The 24,393-nt window shown below is 37.0% G+C and overlaps 2 protein-coding genes across 4 annotated transcripts; both read right to left on the bottom strand.

The window, feature by feature from the left end:
- Positions 1-598: 598 nt before the first annotated feature.
- On the bottom strand, positions 599-5,223 carry LOC135615169 (mitotic spindle checkpoint protein MAD2-like). 2 transcript variants are annotated; one of them, XM_065113321.1, is made up of 9 exons: positions 4,463-5,221; positions 2,892-3,185; positions 2,045-2,756; positions 1,941-1,956; positions 1,711-1,841; positions 1,498-1,618; positions 1,319-1,422; positions 1,110-1,231; positions 599-1,004 (listed from the first exon to the last, which is right to left on the bottom strand). In XM_065113321.1, the coding sequence occupies exons 3-9, from the start codon at positions 2,115-2,117 to the stop codon at positions 948-950; spliced, it is 624 nt and encodes a 207-aa protein (XP_064969393.1). In that variant the 5' UTR covers positions 2,118-2,756; positions 2,892-3,185; positions 4,463-5,221; the 3' UTR covers positions 599-947. The 2 variants fall into 2 exon arrangements, with proteins under 2 accessions (XP_064969393.1, XP_064969392.1); XM_065113320.1 differs by having other exon boundaries at positions 599-1,231; positions 4,463-5,223.
- A 277-nt stretch (positions 5,224-5,500) lies between these two features.
- Positions 5,501-15,508, bottom strand: LOC103988675 (cycloeucalenol cycloisomerase). Of its 2 annotated transcripts, none has more exons than XM_065113319.1 (8): positions 15,188-15,508; positions 14,969-15,118; positions 14,374-14,457; positions 13,452-13,493; positions 12,039-12,149; positions 9,732-9,923; positions 6,317-6,414; positions 5,501-5,930 (listed from the first exon to the last, which is right to left on the bottom strand). In XM_065113319.1, exons 2-8 carry the CDS (start codon positions 15,104-15,106, stop codon positions 5,720-5,722), a joined length of 876 nt encoding a protein of 291 aa, XP_064969391.1. In that variant the 5' UTR covers positions 15,107-15,118; positions 15,188-15,508; the 3' UTR covers positions 5,501-5,719. The 2 variants fall into 2 exon arrangements, with proteins under 2 accessions (XP_064969391.1, XP_009405555.2); XM_009407280.3 differs by having other exon boundaries at positions 15,192-15,508.
- Positions 15,509-24,393: the final 8,885 nt, after the last annotated feature.

The raw sequence follows: 24,393 nt of genomic DNA, 5'->3' as shown, positions 1-24,393 counted from the left end.
TTGCTAGTCACCTCGACATGCGATTATACTTGTGTCGCGAGTGAAGGTAAAGGTGGAGGATGATGGCCAAAAGAGTAAAATTATCATTTTATAAAAATGACACTTTGTGAAATTTCTTTAAAGTTGACTCATATTTATATATATATATAAATTATCATTTTCCAAATATTCATATATATATATATTCATATATATATATATATAATATACACATATATACATACATATATATATACATACATACATATATATATATATATATATATATATATATATATTTATATTTATATTTATATTTATATACATACATACATACATACATACATACATATACATATATACATATACATATAGAATATACATATATACATATAAACAATTGACTCGTTGCAATGCGCTTTCTTGAAAGAGTTGGCAGGCTTTAGATCTGTGTGAGCATTCTTCATTTCCGCAATGTGCTTTATTCACCATAAAGCAGATGCATCCAGAAGTTTTGTTTTGTAAACCAGCCGTAATAAATAAATGTAATAGAAGTCAAAATCCGCGTGATTTTGGCTATCCGTCAGTAAATATTTTTTTTGGAAAGTAAGCCACAATCCAAGCAGTAAACAAAAAATTCATCTGAAAATTTAGGTCACACGGTGGTCACGAGCTGAATTCAGAGGTAATAGAAAATGTTTGTTGTCTTCACGCTTCGGTACCAAATGCTACCACCAGCAACAGTCGGAAGAATGGATTACTGAAAGTGATAAATGATTCACAGGAGAGCTTGATTCGAAGCACACAACAACTTCATAAGAAGCATGAAATGTTGCCACCACCACATTTCAGCACAAAATGCTCATACACTCCTATCCTAAGAGTGAATGAATGATTCACAGGAGAGCCATGTCTCCCTCCGATCACACAATTTGTTTAGAGGCGTGAAGGAATCCCATTTACAGCTACTACTGCTCATCCCAGTCATCGTTCTTGTAAGAAACCAGTGTGTCCACTTTGTGTATCTTCATCAAGCCATATTAGACAAAAATGAAAGTTGGGAATAAAAGATAGATAAATGCAATCAGACAGAAAGAGCAGCGCAAAGAGCTGATTAATCTTTGTCCTACCTTGGTATCAAAGGAATGTAACTTCACCATTTGGGGGTCCTTGATCAGCTTTGCATCACTTTCAATCCAAGTGAACGGGACAGCGACATCCTTATCAGTGTAGGCCAGCACATCAAACACGCCTACATTGATCAGCAGAAAGAGTTAAAAACACCACAAGCAATTTAACGGATAATGATATATATAGTTAGAAAGTAAGAAGTAATTACAGGGTTCGTCGAGACAGGGCAGGTAAGTAATGGAGGAGGCTATCTGACGCATGATGGCTTGAATCTCCCTCATGATTTCTTTGTCACTCTTCTCCTTGATGACACTGAGATTGATATGATGACCTCAGAATTCTTTCGTTTTCTATCTCATAAAAGAAAGAGTGATGTCGAGAAATTACCCCTTCTCGACGACCTCGGCATCTGTCTCTATGCTGAAATTCCATCTCTCCAGGACCTCTGAGGTGGCCTTGCTCATGATCACTAGAACCACCCTCTGCAGCTTCCCAGCCTCCAACCATTCTTCTCAAGATTGAAGAGTGAACATCTCAATAGATTTCATATGCAGCAGCAATCAAAAACCAGATCAAGAATCCTTTCTTTTAGGGGTTTACCTGTCAACTGGGATGTCAGGCCGGCGAGGAACGATTTGACGCCCTCGTCCTGGGTCAGCAGCATCGGCAGCCCATATTTCTTCACCTTGGTGAAGCTCTCTTCCGGGTAGATGCCTCGATTGTAGAGTATGCTGCAAATCCTTCTTTCAAGATCCAATCTTTGACACGAAAACCACGCCCGAGGCGCGCACAACAAGAAGAAGAAGATGGGAAGCGATCCATTTGCTTACCTATTCGCCGAATACCCTGCGGACCATCAAGAGCAACAAATCAAGGAAGGACATGGGAGAAGAAGAGTTCGCCGAAGGACATCGGAGAGTAAGGGGGCAAGTACCGAAGAACTCGCTGACGATGGCGGCGGATCCACGGAGGGTGATGATGTCCTTGGATGCTGTTCTCGACCCCATTCTCTACTTTCAAGATCGCTTCCTGATGTTTGGATGAGCCGTTCGGTAGGGTTTGCTCTCGCTTCTTGAATCGACTTCTTTCGAGGGAGGGGATAGATATGATAAATAGGAGAGGAGGGGCGCTGATATTTTAACGGCTAGTTTTCCTCTCTTGCTATTCCGTAGGCTTCCTGGCGTTTGCCTCTCGGCGTTTGAACGCTCGCCTTCGCAACGGTCAGGAAGGAGAGAATAATACGGCAAAACAAAAAAAGAAGGGACATAGGACCCACTTTTGCGGGATTAACCACCACAGCCTGCCGTTTATGCCTGCTTCGAGATTCGTGTGAACGTTTTCGTTGGCGCAATTGGGTAGGAGGCGAGCCGGAGCACGTCAGGATTCAGGAACACGTGTCATGATCAGAATGTTTGTCCAATGAACTCGATTGAGAAGACGACAGCAAAAGAAATCACAGATGTTGATTAAAGGAAAGCACAGAAGCCAACACAATATTATAGGAGCATAACTCGAGCTACAACTTGGCTTTTATTTCTGACGATGCAAGCCTTATCAAAGCCTCTCTCAAGATGTTACCTGCGGCATTCGTTGGTTCCGGCTCCACAAAGAAAACATGAATGATGTATCTTCTTATAAGGTGCAACCTGCAGCATTATGAATACGGAGTATCAAAAGACTATCCATGATAAGAAAAAGTATCACAACATTACATCTTATAATAATTTAATGCATCGGGATATTTGAACCCAGATCGAACTTTGATGTACAAGGTTAGATACCTTATTTGACACAAACTCCATAACCTGCGACTCTTTCAAAGTGCTGTGGGTCTGTCTCACAACAAATGCGACAGCAACTTGACTTGCTTCCTCATCAGGGCATCCGTCAAAGAAACCCTGTGGGTTGCTATTTGTTGACATATTACCAAGCCGCAACAAGAACTTGGTCCCAAGTTTAGTTTTCATTAATAAGATACTTGTACTTTTACTCGCGGGACAACAGCAGCCACAATGATATCTGGCTGTGTTCGAAGCAAGCTCTCTAGTTCTGCCGGTGGAACCTGCACCATACAACTGGCAAAAGAAACCCGGCTTATGTTATGTACATGTGGCTTACAAGATCAATAACATTATAAATATGCGTATAGAAAACAAATAAATCTCATGAATGGGCAGTATCCAAATTATCCAAGAAATAAATCAAGATTCTGAACATCACCGACACTCAAAGTTTGGAATCTCCACCGAAATTGAAAAGAAACTTAGCAGCTTAAAGCCAAATATGTTTGCAACAACTATGTAGTGCCGTAAACTGATGTCCTCAATTCATCATACTACATTTTGAGACAGGTTGGAATAAGAAATCTACCTGCACTGCAGAAGAACGCCCACTTGTGCCATAACATGTTGAATTGGTGAAGTTCATTTATTTAATTGTTTTCACAGAAATTGCTTTGTATTGTTGTTTATCTTGACAGAACTGCAGGCAGTAAATAAGTCATAGAAGGGTCTAGAAAAGTGGACCCTTTTCAGTGTGTTACAAATATAGAAAGAATCATATCTGTGTCACAAACACAATTGGTTTCTTTTTTTCTTCCTCAGACTCATCACCATGATCTCGTTGTCACTAAAGAATCCTGGTCCGTAGGCATATTTTTATTGGGGGCTCTAGTGATGTCGCATTGCAACAAAATTGGTCCTTAGCACACTACACGCAGTCAGGTATATAACAATACTACACTGGTAAGATTTCATATAATAAAGAAGTCCTTCGAATTTCCTAAAAACCTTCATCATTTATCTTTAGTCAGTGATATAGCAAGTTATGGAATCTTGTACTACGCATTTCTGCTGAATTTGCATTCTTATGAGATGTGATTAATGTTCTCTGAATTTTATCCTTATGTGCATGTCTTCATCCCACTGATTCTATAGTTTCCTCCCGATCACATTAGTGCAGTGACAGAATCATGAAGCATACTTTGGTGATCTTAAACCTAATGATGCAGAACCTTCAAAATTTGTGGTGTGACTGGGAATTACATCACGGAAACAAGGATATCAAAGTTTTGTATTTGTTACACCATTAGTTGAGTGCAAATATTGCTTAAATATGTAACTGCTGCATTCTTTAGTTTATAGGTAACTGTTGCAACTTATTTTTTAAATTTCTGTAAGTGGATCCTTTTTCCTTCTAAATGTTTTGAAACTTTTACAAACACAAATAAGTTCGCCAGACAAACTTATCTCATGAACTTATAATTCTTTAATTCAAAAAAAAAAAAAATTAAGGTAATACCTAGTATTATGTGAATGCAATGTTAGTTGGTTTTGCCTAAGTCGTGTGGTACCTTTGCATATTCGTCCGTCAGCCTTTGCATGTTCGTCCGTCAGCCTCCCCGAAACCTCTCATGGTTCACTGAATCTTACGAAAGAGAAAATGGATTAGAGATAACGGCTCACTGGGATCCACGACGAGGTGCGTCACCGCCCCACTGCTGCTAGTGCCCTCTTCGCATCGAACCTCTCTGTCTGGATCACCGCCGTCTCCCCCGCGGCCACCGCCTTCAAGCAGAACAGGAATCCGTACACATGGAATAGTGGCACCGTCACCATCAGCACAGCAGACTCCCGGCACTGCTGACGCCACGAACGGCGCCATCGATCCGATCAGATTCCGGCGATGGCGAAGGCGATGGTTGGGCGGGAAAGGTCGAGGAGGCGGGCGATCTCAGCGGGGGTGGCGACGCCGAGGGACAGAAGGGCGGAGTCGAGGACAGGGAGGTCGAGGCGGGCATGGGAGCGAAGGGCAGCGGTGAGGGAGCGGACCTGGGGGAGGAACACGTGGTAGGGGGATAGCGGCAGCAGTGGAGGCGTCGAGGAGGGCAGGGCGGAGCGGGCGTAAGCGGCGACGGAGAAGGGGGCGGAGGCCAGGGGCAGTGTGAGAGGACGGACGGACGCTGCGGAAGGTCTTGGTGGCAGGGCAGAAGCCGCTCTTCGGATCCATCGGCGGAGCTGTGGGCGCTACAACGCATGAGAAGGTGGCGATTGGGTTGACTTTTGGGCCTTTACGCTTCCCGTCTGTCGGAGAGGGAATTGATGATGCGTCACCATCAAACCATTGGACTACAGGACTTTCATCACGGCCAGTGCAATACGGCACTTTTATGAGTCATCATCATATATCTTTTTCTGCATCTTTTTCTCCCCAAAATAATTTGTTCTGGTGCTTTTAACTGAAGATTATTTCATATAAAAAAGACTACCAAATGAACTGAAGATTATTTCATGCATCTTTTTCTCTCCAAAATAATTTGTTCTGGTGCTTTCAACTGAAGATTATTTCATGTAAAAAAGACTTCCAAATGAACTACAACATGCAGAGAAGATAAACATAACAAAGCACTTGGGTGTCTAACCATGAAAGATTACATTGCAAATACAAAGATCAGCATTGCTGGCTATCTGGTTTAACCAAACTGAGCTAAAATATAAAAGAACTTAGCAGAACCAATGCAAACTGGAAGGTCTAATTCCTAGCTTAACAATGATGTCAATTGGTACTGTATAAGTTAAAGCTTGCCTAAGAAGGGGAAACAACCTATAAGTCACATGCTTTGATTCTGAATGAAGCTTTGTGGCATGTGGAACCATGCAAGCCCTGGCTGACTATTGCATTGCCCTAACTTTGGAATGGGAACTATCGGTCCAAGAAATATTCGCCATAAATCAAGTATTATAGTTACAAGCATCGCGGCACCCAATGCATCAACGGCCACTCTTGGAAGGTCCCATGGTTCATCATCTATCTCATCCACTCTGGGAACCACAAAAAAATGTATGAGATACATAATGCCAGTATGGATTTTGAACTAACATAGTACTTTGGCGTATTTAGAAAAAAAGGGAAATACTTTGTTGTCATTCATACACCAAAGAAAAGATTCAGGTTTGCCAAATCCTTTCCAATGGAAAAAAATACAGATTCATTTATAGATAAATCATTTTTGTTTAGCAAATATGACAAGCATAAAATGTTAATTGACCCAAAGAGATTCCAGTAAGAAAAAAAGAAAAAACTGTTCAGTAATGCTCAGATATTAGCTGCTAAAGTTTTTTAGTGCATGATAGATGAATTTAAGAATTTCACTTCCGTATCCCCAAAAATATTCAAATTAATGAGTTTTCCCAGTGCACCTTCTTACCTTGAGAACATAGGGAAGCTCACGATGAAATAAATTGCATAGAAGAGTGATCCCACTTTGTACATTGATTCCCGATCAACAAACTCATAGTAAGGAAACTGCAAGAATTCAGAATATGAAGAAATGTCAAATGAAGTTAAAATTACATCAGAACTGAAATAAATGACCAGAAGTAATTTAAATGAGTGTTCATCGAAAAGAACTATGAGCTTTAAGCAGTATGGAGCAAGGATTGTACTGTGTACAAAATCAGTATTAATTGAACCAGTATGCTATTAAAATTTTAACATTCCTAGTGTCATGCTCAAATATGGTTGCTGATCCAATCAAATGCACTAATTCAATAATGTTTTTGTTTTTTGATTGTTATAAATAACAATATATGTGTAATACTTTTCTAAAGAAACTGTATCATCCATGATATGCATCATTGTCATATGTGTCATCTCTGACCATATTACCAGAATAAGATAATAAAATCATAATTAATAACTTGAGGAGTCAAACAAACAATATAATACATCTATATGATGGTAGCCAAACACCGTATGTCAAGTATTCAAAGCAAAAAAATCCCATCTTGTATGCCTAAAGCAACTCTATTAGCACAAATCAAATTTCTAATTTTGTCTAATATACTCCCAATAGCAGTCTCACATCATGTGTCATATTAATTGATAGTAGGTAGATAACCTAAAGGTCCTCATCGAGAAATTAGGGCTGTCTGGGACTAACTCAACCTGCGTAGGTTATTGACTTATACCAACCAATAGCAATCGATATTGACCAGTATTTGAACCTATATCAACCTTGTACTGATTTTTATCGATGCTCTTCAATATGGAGTACACCACTGGTACAAGATGGTTGACATCCTGATATCTCAACGAATGTCATGTACTGCACACACCGACCAGTATGAATGAATATGACAGATTACAGTTTAGAGAATGCCAGCAAACTAATTTTTACTTAGATGGATGCCTTTGTGTATTAAGACAAAATCATTATTTATTATAACTTACCTGCATATGGTACAAGTACAACATAGTCATATGCAAGTGAGTCTGTAATAAATTCATCCTATTAAGTCAGCCCTCAAACCACCTAAGAGAAGTATTCTGAACTTCCTATAGAAAATGGCAACATGGAAGGAAAGATGACTGTAAGTAATGAACCAAAAACATTACTGCTGAACAAGATGGTCAATATTTAAACCTATATTGACCATGTACTGATTTACTTTGATGCTCTTTAGTATGGTGTACACCATTGGTACAAGATGGTCGACATCCTGATATCTCATTGAATGTCACGTACTGCCCACACCGACCAATATGAATGGATATGACAATCTATAGTTGGAGAATGCTAACAAACTAACGTTTACCTAGATGGATGTCATTGTGAATTAAAACAAAATCATTATTTATTAGAACTTACCTGCATATGGTACTAGTATAACATAGTAATAATATTCATGCAAGTCCTGCAATAAATTCACCCTATAATTTAGCCCTAAAACCACCTAAGAGAAGTATTCTAAACTTCCTATAGACAATGACAACATGGAAGGAAAGATGACTGTTAAATACTAAACCAAAAACATTGCTGCTGAACTCTCACCTAGTTACTTGAAACAGATTCTTTAACCTTGTATTTACATGTGACTTGTATTGAAAAATTAAGTTTCAAAGTCATACGAACTATTATTACTACTATAACATGGGATTCTCAAATACATAGGGTTGGTTACTTGGATACTTTCTTGCTGATTAATCCCAAGGAAAATACCACTTACTAACTCATAAACCAATAAATCACTTGTCTTTATCCACCTCTCCTGTCACTACTAGTTTGCATCAATTCACCTTCCCAAAGAGATGCAGTTACAAGACTCTTCTAATCACCTCAAACAATTATCCCCATTTCATCCTAGATCTGTGTTATACATAACTACTTACAGATGCATCCATTTTCTATATCATCTGTCCTGATAACCTCACACATCTATCTCAACAACCTATCTTAGCAACACTAACCTTTTAAACATTCAGTTTTTTAATTGTCCAACCCACAAACCATAACAAGCCTTATAGGTATCTCATGACAACTTTCCTGTAATCAGTATACAATGGTCACAGTAATGTAGGCATTCTTTCCTTTGGCCCTCCTGTTCAAACAATATATCAACCTACTATTCGTGTTGCATGATATCTCTTCTATATATCAAAATATTTTGCTTTGTGGACTTCTTGTGTATCTGTATCTTGATTTTTCTATCCTGCTATTCTGACACTAGAGACTGCTTTATACATTTTATTAATTTAAAAAAATATAAGTACCTGATCTCCTTTTTTTTTTAAAAAAAACCCACTAGCCCACTACATTATATTTCACAAAACTCCTTCACAGGAGTTTTGTAACCCGAATAAAACAAAATTCAAGTCTTTCTTCACTCTACACTTTCTCACTAATTATTCAACAAGTATATAAGATCTATTGTTGATTTCCTGAGAAAAAAATGGATTCTAGAAATGCTTCTTTCATATCTTAACAAAAAATTGCAAGGTATGAGTTCAAGTGTTTTGTTTAAATCGGTTGATATACATCTTTATTTCCACCATATGCTTGACAACTGCCTTTCTGAAACTCATGAGTATTTTAACTAATGTTGTACATCAAATATAGTCTGATGTGTATTAACATTTAACAAGTCACAGTTGACATGCTTCAACAAAAGGTTTTAGATCCAGACCCACCTAGAACTGGAAAATAAATAATACAATGCACAGATACACGACAGAGTACAGAATATCTGGATGTTGGTGTATCACTGAGTTATAGATGTGTTAATGCAGCCAATTCACCTCAAAGAAGAGATAAAACAAGAAGGAAAACAACTAAAGATATTGCTGCCAAGAGGTAAATTTAATTGAAGTACCAAGTTTAGCATAAATGACATCCTTACAGCACTCTCTCTGATGCAAGAAACACAATTTTCATTCAAAATGAAAAGAAGATATGTAATGCAGCATAGTGAATGTTATTTAACATGGTATGAGATGAATTCCAAATTAAGAAGTACCAAATAAAACCATAATTGAAATCAATCCTTCACTCAGAGTTTGTATAAACACTCAAATTTTAAAGCTTATTACTTTGGAAAAATTGCATAGTATCCCAGAATAAATACTGAGTAATAAGTACCCTCTGGAAATATCAATCTTATATGCAATTACTGAAATTACAGATTTTCACGTGAGCCCTTCATGCCCATTAAGCATCTTCGCTGAAATATATTTCATTTATTATTTATTATTTTTCATTTTTGTTATATATACGTAACATGAAATTGACAAGCTAGAAGATGATGAAAAATCATCAAAAAGTAGATGAAATAGCTGTAACATACATTTGAAATAGCTAAAGTCTCCAAGTAAGCAATGAAATAAGAAAGAGCCAATATCCATGCAGCTTCAGTAACCAATCGAATTGACTGTGGCAAATCAGCAATGGAATGGCGCAGTCTACGAAGTGTTATATTAGACGCCATGTGGTAAAATAGAAAACACGAATGAGTAAGAAGGAAAGTTACATGTGGAACCTGTAACGTCAGAAACGAATTCTCTCATTAGATCAATAACCAATTAAGACCATAACAATTATTTACAGAAACCTACATGATGACAATTATGCCAACAAATATATGAAAGGTATCACAGTTATAATAATGTAGAATATGTCACCAGTGTCAGAACTAACATCTAAAATATTTGGAACAGAAGATGAATATACACCAAGGATTTATCTTACCTTGTTTTGCATGTCCTAAGTATAATGCAAGTGTGAGACCTGCAACTACAAGGAAGTCTGGTGTTCTCTATGATTTTTATACGGTGATATTGGCTTTGGGAACTCAAACATATTATCTTTAAGTTTCCAACACAGTAGCAGATGTCTCATATCAAGTTACAAAAGAACATGCATATATAACATGCATGTACTAGATACACATATGCACATATATGTAAAGTTACCAGTTGATGTACATACACAAGTACATACGTCAACTTGTACCAATCTAAATGCCTCTTTTTTCATATATTTTATTTTAAGATTCAGTCACTACATAGGAGCAATTGATGAACTCACATTTTTTAGGTGTTGTATCTGTGTCCATATATGAAGTGAGAGGGTATGTGCCATCAGTCAGCTTAAGTAACTTAGACTCACAGAACTTCATAAGTTAAATGAATTCTCATATCAGCCACTTACATCACATCCTACCTAAGGAAAAGGCCATTATCATGTTATCGGAAACCTGCTGTGATGTTTTATTTGTTGACCCTACCAAATAACATTCAGTAGAGAGAAATAATTTTTCATTTAACAAAATTTGGCTCCAGATTTTAAAATCAAGGATACTTGCGAAGGGTCCAACATAGAGAAGCATCCTCATTTCTAGAGTTGTGGAAAAATAAACCACAAGAACAAAAGCTCTAGTGTGAGAGCTCAAAATCAATTCCACACAAATTCTGTTTCTTTCTACAGTAAATGTTGGATGAGCCTCAATACTTAGAAGAATAGTATAGAACTTAGGTGAAATCAGTTGATATTCATGGAACACCAGAATTCAGCTTATGTAAAAGTTAGACTACCAGATGTTTGCAAAATGCATCTGAATTTGGTCACAATTCTCATCCAACTCCTACATGAGTCATCCAACAAAGAAAATCCTCTACAGCATATTTTATGTTCATGCGACTAAGTAGCAGACCTTATCACAGGCATATAGATAAAACAAAATTAAATCACACTTCACATAGAAGAAGACAAAATCAACATTTTACACTAATGAAGGGTACCAAGAAGGCTGTAGAGGAAGTTTGAGAAAACAAACAAGAATGTCAAAAAGAGGAAGCATGTAAACCCACAAGGATAGTTCACAAAAGGTTTGGACTTTAGAGTTTAGTGTAAAAGTAAATGTAGCCACCTTCTTATCTGTGACAATTGATACACTTAATTAAACTCTTTATCAGATTAAAAGCTTGTGATACTTATACAAATCAGAACTCCCTTAACACATACTGAACCAAGGATTGCCTTTTCGGGTACTGGACCCGTTTTGGCAATTTGTCGGAATGGTACGTACCAGTCTGTACTAGTGTACCGACATATGGTATATCAATGCATACTGATGGTTCAACGAGGAAGAAAAAGTGGAAGGGGTGGTGGAGGAACAAAGGAGGAAGGGGGAAGGAAGGTAGAAGGAAGAAGTGGAGGAAGAAGAAGAAAGAAGAGGAGGAAAAGAGAAGCAGTAGCAGCAGCAGCAAGGCAACGACATTGTCGAAGCAGCAGCGGCGGCAGCAGCGAGGAAGTGTTGAAGCAGCAGTGGCGAAGAGCCAATGACGAGGCGACAAAATCTTACGTGAGAAGAGGGCTCGCATTTGCAAGCCCTAATCTGTTTTTCTTTTTTAATGCTGATTTGGACTGGGCCTCACCATTTCTTTGAGTTTTTATTAATTTAATTGGACAACCCAAAACGGGGTGGTCCACGTGTTGGCCCATGCCCAACTGGTACATACCACCCGTACCGTACTATTTTGGGCAGTACCACAAATGTGGTACTGAACTACAAAATTTACATACTAATAGATGTACCCTGAATAGAAATAAGAAAAAAAGGCAAAAATTAGTATCACTATGTCTAGTTTCTTACATTGTTCATCCTCCATGATGGAAAAGTGTATGATGCTCCAAGAACCGTGAAGAAATAATGAGTCCAGAAGTAGTTTCCAACATAGCTAAAAATTATAATCCACAAATTTGCCTGTAGCAAAGAAGCCATAAACAATAATATGATGTCATTGATAAAAGAAAAGATTGTGGTATAGTCTTCAAAAGAAGCTGAACTTTCTATGCACAAAAATAGCAGCACTAATATAAAATTTGATATATAAAATTATAATCCTCAAGGATGACTGACTAATGTTCCTTTTTCTAAAAAAGAATAAAATTTTGATTGTACTTAGTAATGCACATGTTTGATTGAGAGACAAGATATAATGGACATCCGTAATAATGTTTTGATGCAGAATTCTAATTGCCTGAAAACCCCTTTATCGGCCTAGAATAATCCACAAAATTTAGGGCATAATAGTCAAATTAGGCCACCAGATAGTACTTGGAGGGAGCCACTTGTGATCCTAGAGTCCATACAAGTCGAAAGATGATCAAATCCAACTAGATTCACGTTGAGGCTCAATATCAAGACCTGAATAAGTCCCAGTTAGACCTCTTGTCTTAAGAACAGTCCTTGGATTAGAAATATTATTGTATTTCTTATCCTTATTTTTGAAGATAATTTCGGAAGGCCTTTAGAGTACTTAGAATCAAATCATCGTAAAGGTTAGGCTGGTCATTTTCTTAGATTCGAATTTTAAGAGTTTCCTCAACCTACAATCGTAAGCTGTGTCATACTTTGTTTAGGCATAAGAGACGGATGAGACTTTATAAATAAAGATCTTGAAGTCCAATAGGCATACAAGAACTAAGGTTATCCATGATAATCTCACTATAGTTCCTTTTTGTCTCTTCTCTTATTTATCTTCTCTTTTTTCTCTTCCATGTTTATCTGTTTTCTACTCTTTCTCCCTTAAATCTCCATTGGAGGAAATCTTCTCTTGATAAACAAAAAGGAAACTTGATAGAAGGGAGACAATCCTATCACAATTAAATTTGACGACCATAAACCTCAAATATATATCACACTTTCTCTTTTGAGACATGATTGCAAGAACCATCATATAGGCAGCATCAATAAAACGATTGAGATCAAGTTAAAACAAGAATACAATTGACTATGATGATCATCACTCCATTACAATACAACTTGACAAATAATGCAAGTTCAATCAAGCGATTTTAGTTTTCATTTTTTGGCTAGACTAACAAATTTGTGCAAAACAAATCCAAGAAAATATAGCATGATCATTGTTATCTTTACACATAGGTAGGTAAACATCATATAAACCAAATACAGCTACTACAATATACTTGAGAAACAAATCTAACACAACTTATGCCCTTAAACAATAAAAAAATTACTAGAGATCCAAAAGAAGAATAGTACCTTCAGCCAATACCGATCTCTCCAGCATTTGTCGTTGTCTGCCTGCAAGAAAGGGCAGATAATATGTTCAGTTTGAGCTACATATACTTCACCTTAGTGTATACAGTATCAAAGGTTCTAATTGAAAGTAGACACTTGAGATTAGTGTAACAAATAAGATGAATGTAAATGGAATTTCAGATGATATCTACTATGACCCTTGTTTGTTATTGTGTATGCATCAACAAGAGAACATGGTTCACCTTACCGGTTCGTACCGATATACCGATCGACCATTAGTACGATATGTACCGACATACTGACACATGGTATTGTGGGGTATACTGACAGACCGGTATACACCGCCCATACTGATCCCCTATTGAACCAGTATATACTGTTTGTACCGAATGGTATACCATGGTATGACGAAGCTTGTAAGAGAATATTTAATGTTTAATCTCATTTCTTAGTCATGCTTTCATATTCATTACACATCTAAAAATCTGCAAGATCCAAGCATTCCGGAATACAATCAGATCCGAAACCTACACAGATAACAAAGCCAATAGATTCCACCTTTTTATTACCAATCCTAAGTATGACTAATAGATCAACAAGAATAGGCTTGTCAGTCAACAGTAACCTAATTCAGCACCTGTCATTCTTGGCTGCTATTCAACATGGATAAAACGTGTGAACACCTAGATTAATGAACACAAAGGAATAATTTCATTGATGATGACAGAGCATTGAAAATCCAAAAAAGTTCTAGCAAAAGTTTAATGGATAATAATGAAAGGCAGAATAACACAACAACCGGAACTTTCAGCCATTGACTAAGCTGCTGATGACCAATGCCATGAAAGGAGCAATTCTCACAAACAATAACATCAGCAAGTAAGTGGATATTTTATGATAATAAGGTATTCAAAGTGTACACCTTTCCCACTATCAGAAGTGGTATCAAGAAAGCTGGGGCAGCGGAAACCAACCCGAGGATAAGATACTCCAATTCTGTGAATTTCTGTCATCAAAGTCAAAATCAAATTACAAATTCACATGGTTTCTCCATCACCATTGTTACATCAAACGATAGACCAAGCATGTGTAGAAAAAGAAGAGCGCTCCTCAGAACCGATCAACAAGTTCTATCCCAATGATCATTAATTTCCTCAGGTTTCAAATTTAGTGAGTAAAAACTCCTTTTGTAAAGCCAACGACATTCTCGGATCAAAAACAAAATGTTCAATCATTTAACAATAAACCACAAAAATTAATAAGGAAAAAAAAGGCTATATTTACCGATATATGGAGACGTTCAAATTCTAGCTTAAACAAATGTTTGTTTTATGTGCATAGACCGATTTATTGGATCAGCCTACCAGAAAAACTACGTCAAAGGCCATGATTCAAAAAATGAGAAGGGAAAAATGTACGGACTTTATCTAAAACCTCTGAGTCGAAATAAAAGTTCTAGATCAAATCTAGACCAAAGGGCGGCGTGAAATCAAATACCGAAGGGAAAAAAAGATTACCTCGTAAAGCTTATAGGGGACGATGATCCCGAGACAGAGGGTGAGCCAAAAGGGCGTGTAGAGCAAAAAGAAGGCCTCTCCCCATCTCTTGCTCGGATTCGAAGCGAACCACAAGCTCTCCGAACTCTCAGCTCCCATCCCGTGCAAACCCTGAAACAACATTTGAGAAAACCATAGATTGAGGGAGCCGAGCGCCGAGTCAGCGCGTGGTTCGCTTACGTACCTATCCCGTACGTCCGTCCGACCACCGCGCGGAGGATCTCGGCCGGAATAGGACAATGCTTCCGCTCGCTGAACCGTCACGAAGAGAGCTCTGCTTCGAATTTAAAGAGAGACGGAAAGAAGCAGCGGAGGAAGCGGCGTACTTCACCGGGGGTGGGCGTGTGGGCTTTACCAACCACGGCCGGCGCAGGACTCGATCAGGTTTTGGCAGCCAGCTCGCCACGTGACTGGCGTACCGCATACATTTTCTTATTTGATATTTCTGACACAATCTGTCACCGGCTCCGGTGAAAGGGATCCAGCACACCACATGCTTCAACCGGCAAAGTACATCCAGCGATACGCTACACTTCCAAATATATATATTGGAGGTTCTTTGACAAGGGTAAAACTGTCCATTGAAAAATTTTAAACGTTCATATCGATCTGATTGATCCTTATGGATGAGGACAGAGTCCATTGCATCAAATCCATAGCACGTGATTACAACAAAAAAATATTATTTGAATAAAAAAAGATCCGAAGAATATTTTTTTAATTATAAGAGATTAGGAGGTTTCTGTCCTTTCTCTTCGACACTCACCTTGAGCAAGCTAAACAGTGATACTTTGTTGCAGCAGAACTCATTTCCACTCATCATATATTCCTGCTAAAATTTTTCTTTCTTTTTTTTTTTTGGTTCCATCGACATTGGAACCCGTATCGGGTCGATCATAACTCCTGCACCAACCTCAAGTACCAACCAAGTCCAATCATCGGAGCGGTTTAAGGGACGAGCGACTTTGAAGATAACATTATTTATTTAAAATATTTTTATTAATACTGAGATAATAATACTGTGCTTATATGTAACTGTTAAGCCGGTTTTGGGTTCTTTGCAGTGTAAAACTGGTTCGGATCCTTCTGAGCTAATCCCAAGTCAAACTTCGTCAGTCCAAGTTGATTCCTATAAAACTACAATATTTCTACAAAATCCATTCGATACTTAATTCAATAAATTAGTCGGACATGACAAATATATTCCAAGTTCAAGTATTGTGTTTTTGGGATGCACTTATGAAATATGGAGCGTTAATATAGTATGTAACTACCGCTATGTGATGATGCAATGTTCGGATACGTGACGCAGATAGGACTGTCACGGATGATCATCATGCACCTACAACATTTTCATCAACAAACCATATGTCGCTTTTGTTTGCTTGCACATATGTTTAACAACATATTTTTGTCTTTTTTTTTTATGTTCTTGTTTGAAAACTATGAGCGAAAATAATTTATAAGGCTGTAGAGCAACTGTTCACTTGAATGGGCAAAACTGTCCCATAATGACTTAGTTTTCATATGTCATAACTTATTTTCTGTAGGTTGTAGTATAATACAAAATGTTAGTCATCTCAACACCCAAGAATCACCCGAGTGGCATAGGGTTGGAAAGAGGTTTGAGGTAGTATTGGGGATTGACTGGATTCACAAGTTTACACATAAAGCCTACGGGGACTTCCTAATGTGCCTGATACCTAGTGAGCAGTCATATATGCACTTGCGATTATTCATTTGCCTTGTAAAGTCATTATTTTTTTCTTTCTTCTCTTTTCTCTTTTAAACACAAAGTGTTTGCTGAATTGCTTGTAAAATTACATTCTTTGCAAGAGGTTAGGACTTGTCCATTGTTTGTTTTCTTAACTAATCAATATACTCTTTTACAAGTCATTTGAGACCTAAGCAATGTTGCAATTAGGTTGACCCTTTATGGATAAATAATGCAAGAGTGCCTCACGACTTAGACAATGCCAACTAAGTTCGTAACATATTGGTATAAAAGTAGGCAAGAAATTCGAGCAAACAATGATAGTTTGTAATCTTGCCATGGCAAAGCACCATGGTGAATTGAGTAAGACAAGGCAAGCCATATCATTGCCTCAAGTAGCCGTAGATGAGCTATAAGTGCAAACTCGCTCTTAAGCTATTGGAACCACTCAAGAGGAGCGCAACGATGAAAATGACGAATAAGAGTTGGCTATTCTCTATGAGCAAAGGAAGCATAATCTAAAAAGCCAATCGAAAGAGAAGCTATACGATGAGGCTTACAACTATAGAAGCTCATCTTGATATTCTCAAAACGAGTCTAGAGGAATTCTACTAAGGCCAATCAAGGCTTCTTGGGATAGAGAACTCGCAAGAGGAAGCAATTTCTTGAATTGATAAGGTCGAATTTTGAGTTGAATGATTGACGAAAGACAACAAAGACTCTGTGTAACACTTATACGAAGTCATGTTGAATCTCAAATTTTGATGATAAAACCAATTGAGTATTTATGATTTAATCTACATTTTGAGTTACGCAGAAAGCTTTGATCAGGGAGAGACAATTAAAGTAGGAAGAATCATATTGGGCCGGAGAGAAACATGTCAGAAGATTGAACGTCGAGTCGAAGGATCGGTCGACGTATCGACAAAAGGCCTTGGGCCATGGGATCGGGCATCGGGTCAAAAAGAGTGGAAATTACACTAAGGAAATCAGAGTTACAAAGGCCAACTAACCGATTGGGCAATAGGCCACAAGAGATGACGATGTGTCGAAGAATCAAACAAGACGTCGATGAACCAATGACATGTTGGACAACACTTAATTAGCTTAGTAATAATTATCTAGATCGAAGTAGGCTTTAAGTGTGCAGGATTAACTACGATAGCGATTAAGGCATAAAGAAAAATGAAGTCCCGAAGTCAAGAACGAGATTTCATTGGGAGTTCGGGAGTTTGTCGGAAGTTCGAACGTTCGTCGGAAGTTCTATTGGAATTGACCGAGAAGTCCAGGAGCTTGCCAGAGAAGCTCATCGGAACTCACCAAGAAGATCATCGTGAAGTCTAGGAGCTTGCCGGGAGTCCGCTAGAACATTGCCGAGAGATCATCGGAAGTTCACCGGAAGAAACCTAGACTTACAGACCTATTTAGCTTAGTAAATGTCTTAAAATTTATAGTTAGCATATAATTGGGTTGGAATTAGGTCAACTCAATTAGGGGTCAATTAAGCCAAGTTTGGACTATGTTGGGCCAAGTGAAAAGCCCAAACAATGACCTAATAGGTGGCACCATTGGTGGCACAATCTCCGAGACTATGTTAGGTGGTGGTACCACTAGACTGGGTGGTGGTACCGCCCTGTGGTAGTGTCAGGTAGTGGTACCACCCAGACACAGTCTTCCAAGCGGTGGTACCGTCCAGTGTTAGTGCTGTAGACGGTGGTACCGTCAGGACCCGGGAAACCCGGGATGAGATTTTTTTAGGCTCCAAGTTTAAATCCACTTGAGGCTTATAAATACCCCTCTCATCCCTGGTTAATACATATAAGAATTAAGAGTGAAAAAGGAAGAAAACACTATTGTAATCTTGTGTGAACTCCTCTAAAAGCTCTAAGTGTTAATGTAGTGTAAGAGAGGAGTAAGTAGGGGTTGTAAAGGTTCTCTCCTGAACCTATCAAAAGGAGAATCGAGTTGTAAGGGTTGTTGATCTTCGCCCATTTAAGGAAGATCGTTAGTGGATACCGGTGGCCTCGACGGAAGAGGAATCGAGAGTGAATGTAGGTCATGATGACCGAACCACTATAAATTCCGGTGTGTTCTTTTCTTACTGCAAATTCTCTTTACTGCATTCAACTTTACTACATTGCAAACTGCCCAACCTTTTCTTCTCTACTTATTCAAAGTGAAATAAATGATTTGAGTCGAAATCAATTTTTATCATACGAAGGTTTTTCGAAATCAACATTTTTATCGATGTACTAATTCACCCCGCCATGTTATTTCTCATTTAGTTTAACACCCAAGAGAAATGACTCTTTTCATATTTCAATAGGGTTTTTCTATCGTTCGTCCTCCTATGTTCAATGGGATAGACTACACTTATTGGAAAACTCGAATGAGAGTTTTCTTGCTTTCTATGGATTTAAACTTATAAAATATCATTGAAAATGGATTTAAAAAGTCTTCTACTCCAATAAAAGAATAGAATGATTTTGAGAAAAAAACTTTTTCTTTAAATACTAGAGCTTTGAATGCTCTATTTTGCGCCTTAGAAAAAAATGAATTCAATCGGGTTTCTACTTACGAAATGACTTTTGATATTTGGCACACACTCAAAATCATACATGAAGGCACTAGTAGAGTAAAAGATTCAAAGATTAATTTTTTGATGCTTGATTTCGAGTTGTTTCGAATGAAACCAAGCGTAACTATTGTTGACATGTACACCCACTTTACGGATGTCGTCAATAGTTTAAAAGCCATTGGTAAATGTTTTTAAAATATTGAACTTGTTAACAAGATATTAAGATCCCTTCCAAAGAGTTAGGATCCGAAAGTAACTACAATACAAGAGGCAAAAGTTCTCAATAATTTTTCATTTGAAGAACTTTTTGGTTCATTAATGACATATGAAATGACGCTCAATGCATATGATAAACATGATGAACAAAATGAACATGAGAACAACCTTTCAAAGAACAGGAAGGATTTGATACTTTGAATAATAGAATACCACTTGAGTGATGACTCAAGTGATGATGATGATGACCTTGAACTCCTCACAATGAAGCTTAAAAAATTCTTAAAACAAGAATTAAAGAATAAAAATGAACTTAAAAAGAAGTTACCAAAGAAGAAGAGAGTGCTCAAGGTAGCTTGGAACGAATTGAGTTCATCCGAAGATGAAGAACAAACCAACAAGACGAGATGGCAAACTACGCCTTAATGACTTTCGACGATGAGGTAACCAAAACCCCCTTAGTTTATTTTAAAATTACTTGATGCATTTCATATGTTGTTTTTAAATTAGTATATAAAATATAAAATATAAATAAATAAAAAAGGGGGATCATGTTTTTCTTTTTCTAGCTAATTTTAAAAATGATAATGACAATTGCATGTTTTATGATAAAGGAATAAAATGTTAGATTTGAATCTAGTGATTAATCCTATGTATGTTTTTAAGAAGAAATAATATGTATCTTGATGATTTTTGATTTTGATTGAAAATGCTTTATGTCCAATGAAACCATGCTTGATGTCTTAATGAAAATGTTAGGAGGTTTGATATCATGCTTAATGAGTTTATATTTCAAAATTATTCATGATGATTCTTGTAATTTATGGCTTATCGATCTTTATCGTAATAAAAGTTTCATTTTCAGTTTTAATCAATGATGCATAATGATCATTCTTAATGAGTTTATCTTTCGAATTATGCATGATGATTCTTGTGATTTATGGATTTTTACTGTAATGAAAGTTCTTTTTCGTTTTAAATGTTGATGCTTGTTTGGCATAAAAATTTGGGCATATTTATATGAAATCAATCATATGAATTGAAACACTAAAAAGAGGAAAGCTTTCTCCTTAAAAATTTCTCTACTTTATCGATTTTTTAGAAAGAGATTAATAAATCTATTTATGTTACTTTTAATGAATTTCTTGAAAAGTGATTTTGATGATTTGATGATTTGAAATTGAATGAGGAACAGTTTGATCTCATTAAAATAGAATTAGGCATGCTAAATCTTCCAAATGTTTGAATTACTTTTTCTAATTTCTTGGTTCTTCATAACTTGAATTTTCTTTTTAAATTGAGATCATCCTTCTATTTACAATAAAAGGGATTTAATTTATGAAGTTATGTTCATGGATTTTTTATCCTTCATTTAATGATCATTTCCCATGAATTTTTTCTCACTCTTCTCATGAAAGAAGAATTTTTATTCATGAACTTTTAGTATGTAATGATCATTTGCAAGAATAGGGATTTTATTTTGTATGGACATCTTGATCTTTTTAATGAATCCTTTCTCTTCGCTAAAATAGAAGCTTGATTAAATAAAACTTATTTATTATGGATTTGGCTTGGTTCAAATATTTTCATGAATTTAGTTCTTGATTTTTTTAAAAAATAAAATTTTCCATTACTTTTCTTCCTCTTCTTCTTATCTTTTTATGACAAAGGAAGAAAGAAACTTGCTAAGAAGAACCAAAAAGCTCTTGAGCAAAAATGCTAGCTTCTCATTTTTCATGCAAAGTTTTTACTTAACTTTTCATTTTTGCTAGCTTGGATAAATTAGTGTAAAACTTACATGATATGCTTTCAAAAACTTGCATTGTTGAATGATTCTCCTTTTTGCTTATGACAAAAGGGAAGAAAATAAATGATAAATATTTGGTACCAATAATCTTGAAGTGATAAATGCTTAAAAGTATTGATTTAATATTTGGTATCATGAATACTTTAGTATCATATATGATATGCCCATAGTGATGATTGATTTATTTTTGGTATCATGCATGAAGTAAGAATGAAATGAAAGGTTTTAAAATTTTACACGTTTTACTTTGAAACTATAATGATGCACAATCATAACTTTGTCATGATTTGAAAATTGATATAAAAAGAAAAGAATTGTAACATTATATTCTTCCTTTCTTTTTTACAATGACAAAGGAGGAGAAAAATTACTAGCTCAAGATGCAAAATTTGAAAACTTGCACATTACAAAAGAAGCAAATTTGCTAGTTTGCTCGTCTCAAAAGAGAAACAAGAAGTGCTATCTTGTCTATCTCAAGAAGCAAAACATGCTAATCTAGCAAAATTTATAAACTTGTAAAACTCAAAATTACTAGCTTGCATAATGATAAAATTTGAAATTATATTTATTATATAATGATTTGAAATTATGGCTAAACACTTGCTAGTTACACTTCTCATTTTTGTTGATGACAAAGGGGGAGAAGTTATGATGACAATCATACATGGAATGATGTATTGAAAATTTGATTATGCATAAATTTTATTATGCATGATTTTATGATCACATGTTGTAAATATTCATGATGAAATATAGCCCTAACTTGAATTCATTTTGAATTCAAGGTTTATCTCACATATGTCACATTGATAGGGGGAGTTAAGGTTAACTCCGTCATTAATTGGTTGTCGTCATAAAAAAGGAAGAGATTGTTGAATCTCGGATTTTGATGATGAAACCAATTGAGTTTTTATGATTTAATCTGTGTTTTGAGTGATGCAGGAAGCTTCGATCAGGGAGAGATAATTAAAGTAGGAAGAATCATGTTGGGCTGGAGAGAAACATGTCAGAAGATTGGACGTCGAGCCGAAGGATCGATCAACATATCGACAAAAGGCCTTGGGCCATGGGATCGGGCATCAGGTCAAGAAGAGCAGAAATTACGCTAAGGAAATCAGAGTTACAGAGGTCAACTGGCCGATTGGGTAATAGGCCGCAAGAGAGGACGATGCGTTGAAGAATCGGACGAGGCATCGATGAACCAAGGACATACCGGACAACACTTGATTAGCTTGGCAATAATTGTTTAGATCGAAGTAGGCTTTAAGTGTGTAGGATTAACTACGATAGCGATTAAGGTATAAAGAAAAATGAAGTCTCGAAGTCAAGAACGACATTTCGTTGGGAGTTCGAGAGTTCGTCAGAAGTCCGGATGTTCGTCAGAATTTCTATCGGAATTGACCGAGAAGTACAGGAGCTTGCTAGAGAAGCTCGTCGGAACTCACCAAGAAGATTATCGTGAAGTCCAGGAGCTTGCCGGGAGTTCGCTGGAACATTACCGAGAGATCATCGGAAGTTCACCAGAAGATCGCCGGAAACTCGCCGGAAGAAACCTAGACTTACGGACTTATTTAGCGTAGTAAATGTCTTAAAATTCGTAGTTAACATATAATTGGGTTGGAATTGGGCCAACTCAATTAGAGGCCAATTGGGCCAAGTTTGGATTGTGTTGGGCCAATTGAAAAGCCCAAACAGTGACCTAATAGGTGGCACCATCAGTGGCATAATCTTCGAGACAATGTCAGGTGGTGGTACCGCTAGTCTGGGCGGTGGTACCACCTATACCCAATCTTCTAGGCGGTGGTACAACCTAGCACAGGCGATGGTACCACCAGGACCCGGGAAACCCGGGATGAGATCTTTTTAGGCTCCAAGTTTGAATCTACTTGAGGCCTATAAATACCCCTCTCATCCTTGGTTAATATACACAAAAATTGAGTGTGAAAAAGGAAGAAAACACTATTATAATCTTTTGTGAACTCCTCTAAAAGCTCTAAGTATTAGTGTAGTTTAAGAGAGGAGTAAGTGGGGGTTGTAAAGGTTCTCTCCTGAACCTATCAAAAGGAGAATCAAGTGGATACCGATGGCATCGACAAAAGAGGAATCGAGAGTGGATGTAGGTCACAATGATCGAACCACTATAAATTTTAGTGTGTTCTTTCCTTACTACAAATTCTCTTTACTGTATTCAAATTTACTACATTGCAAACTGCCAAACCTTTGCTTCTCTACTTATTCAAAGTGAAATAAATGATTTGAGTCAAAATCAGTTTTTATCGTACGAAGGTTTTTCAAAATCGACGTTCCCCCCCCCCCCCCCCCCCCTCTCTCTTAGTGTCGACTCGTTCCTAACAAATCATAATGGAACTTACATCCAAGATTACTTTACTCATGAGGGCTCTTAATATGGGAGGGACAACACCCGCATTTCTCAGCCATAAAACTTAAGAGCACCCAAGCCGCATTGCTATGGGAGTGCCAAGGATGCTAAAAGTTTAAGAATTTTTTATTTAATATAGAATGGTACTTCCAAGCTATGAGGCCTAATTCTAAAAAAACTAAAGTTTTAATAGCAATTATATATCTAAATGGGGATGCAAAATTTTGATGGCAAACACATTGAGAGGAGATCCAATAAGGTCGGTGTCGAGTGGATATATAAGAGGACTTGAAGTGGAAGTTGAGAATTCAATTCCTACCTAAGAACACTAAGTTTGTCACAAGAAGGAAGCTGAGACAACTCCGCTAAAACACTTCTATTTGAAATTATGTAAAAATAATTTTCAGCACTAATGCTGTGTTGGGCTGACAGCCCATATTCAGCCCAAGGTGGGCTTTATCAGCCCATAGCTCACCCCCTCTTAACCTAATCCTAATTTATATTTGGGGGGTGTGGTGGCTATAAAAAGAGGCAGAAAAAAGTAGCAACGAGGCAGTTTTTTAGCAACCATGATAATCCAAAGGAAAGGAGGAGAACAAGGTAGAAAAGGAAGAGAAAGAAAGGGAAGAAGACGACAACACAGAGAGACTGTTCTCAATTATCTAACAGTGCTTTCATCTCAGGTTAGATC

Source organism: Musa acuminata, chromosome BXJ2-6, assembly GCF_036884655.1.
Source record: "Musa acuminata AAA Group cultivar baxijiao chromosome BXJ2-6, Cavendish_Baxijiao_AAA, whole genome shotgun sequence".
In the NCBI taxonomy this organism is placed as follows: domain Eukaryota; kingdom Viridiplantae; phylum Streptophyta; class Magnoliopsida; order Zingiberales; family Musaceae; genus Musa; species Musa acuminata.
Note: the sequence above shows the minus strand (reverse complement) of the source record. Positions and strands in the feature narration are given on the sequence as shown.

Coding starts and splice junctions, on each gene's coding strand:
- LOC135615169 (XM_065113320.1), bottom strand. CDS start 2,117: ATGGGGTCGAGAACAGCATCCAAGGACATCATCACCCTCCGTGGATCC. Junction 1,619..1,710: donor CCTGACATCCCAGTTGACAG/GTAAACCCCTAA, acceptor AATCTTGAGAAG/AATGGTTGGAGGCTGGGAAG. Junction 1,232..1,318: donor GCCCTGTCTCGACGAACCCT/GTAATTACTTCT, acceptor TGATCAATGTAG/GCGTGTTTGATGTGCTGGCC.
- LOC103988675 (XM_065113319.1), bottom strand. CDS start 15,106: ATGGGAGCTGAGAGTTCGGAGAGCTTGTGGTTCGCTTCGAATCCGAGC. Junction 13,494..14,373: donor CACTTCTGATAGTGGGAAAG/GTGTACACTTTG, acceptor CCTTTCTTGCAG/GCAGACAACGACAAATGCTG. Junction 9,924..12,038: donor CATCATGGAGGATGAACAAT/GTAAGAAACTAG, acceptor CTGACGTTACAG/GTTCCACATGTAACTTTCCT.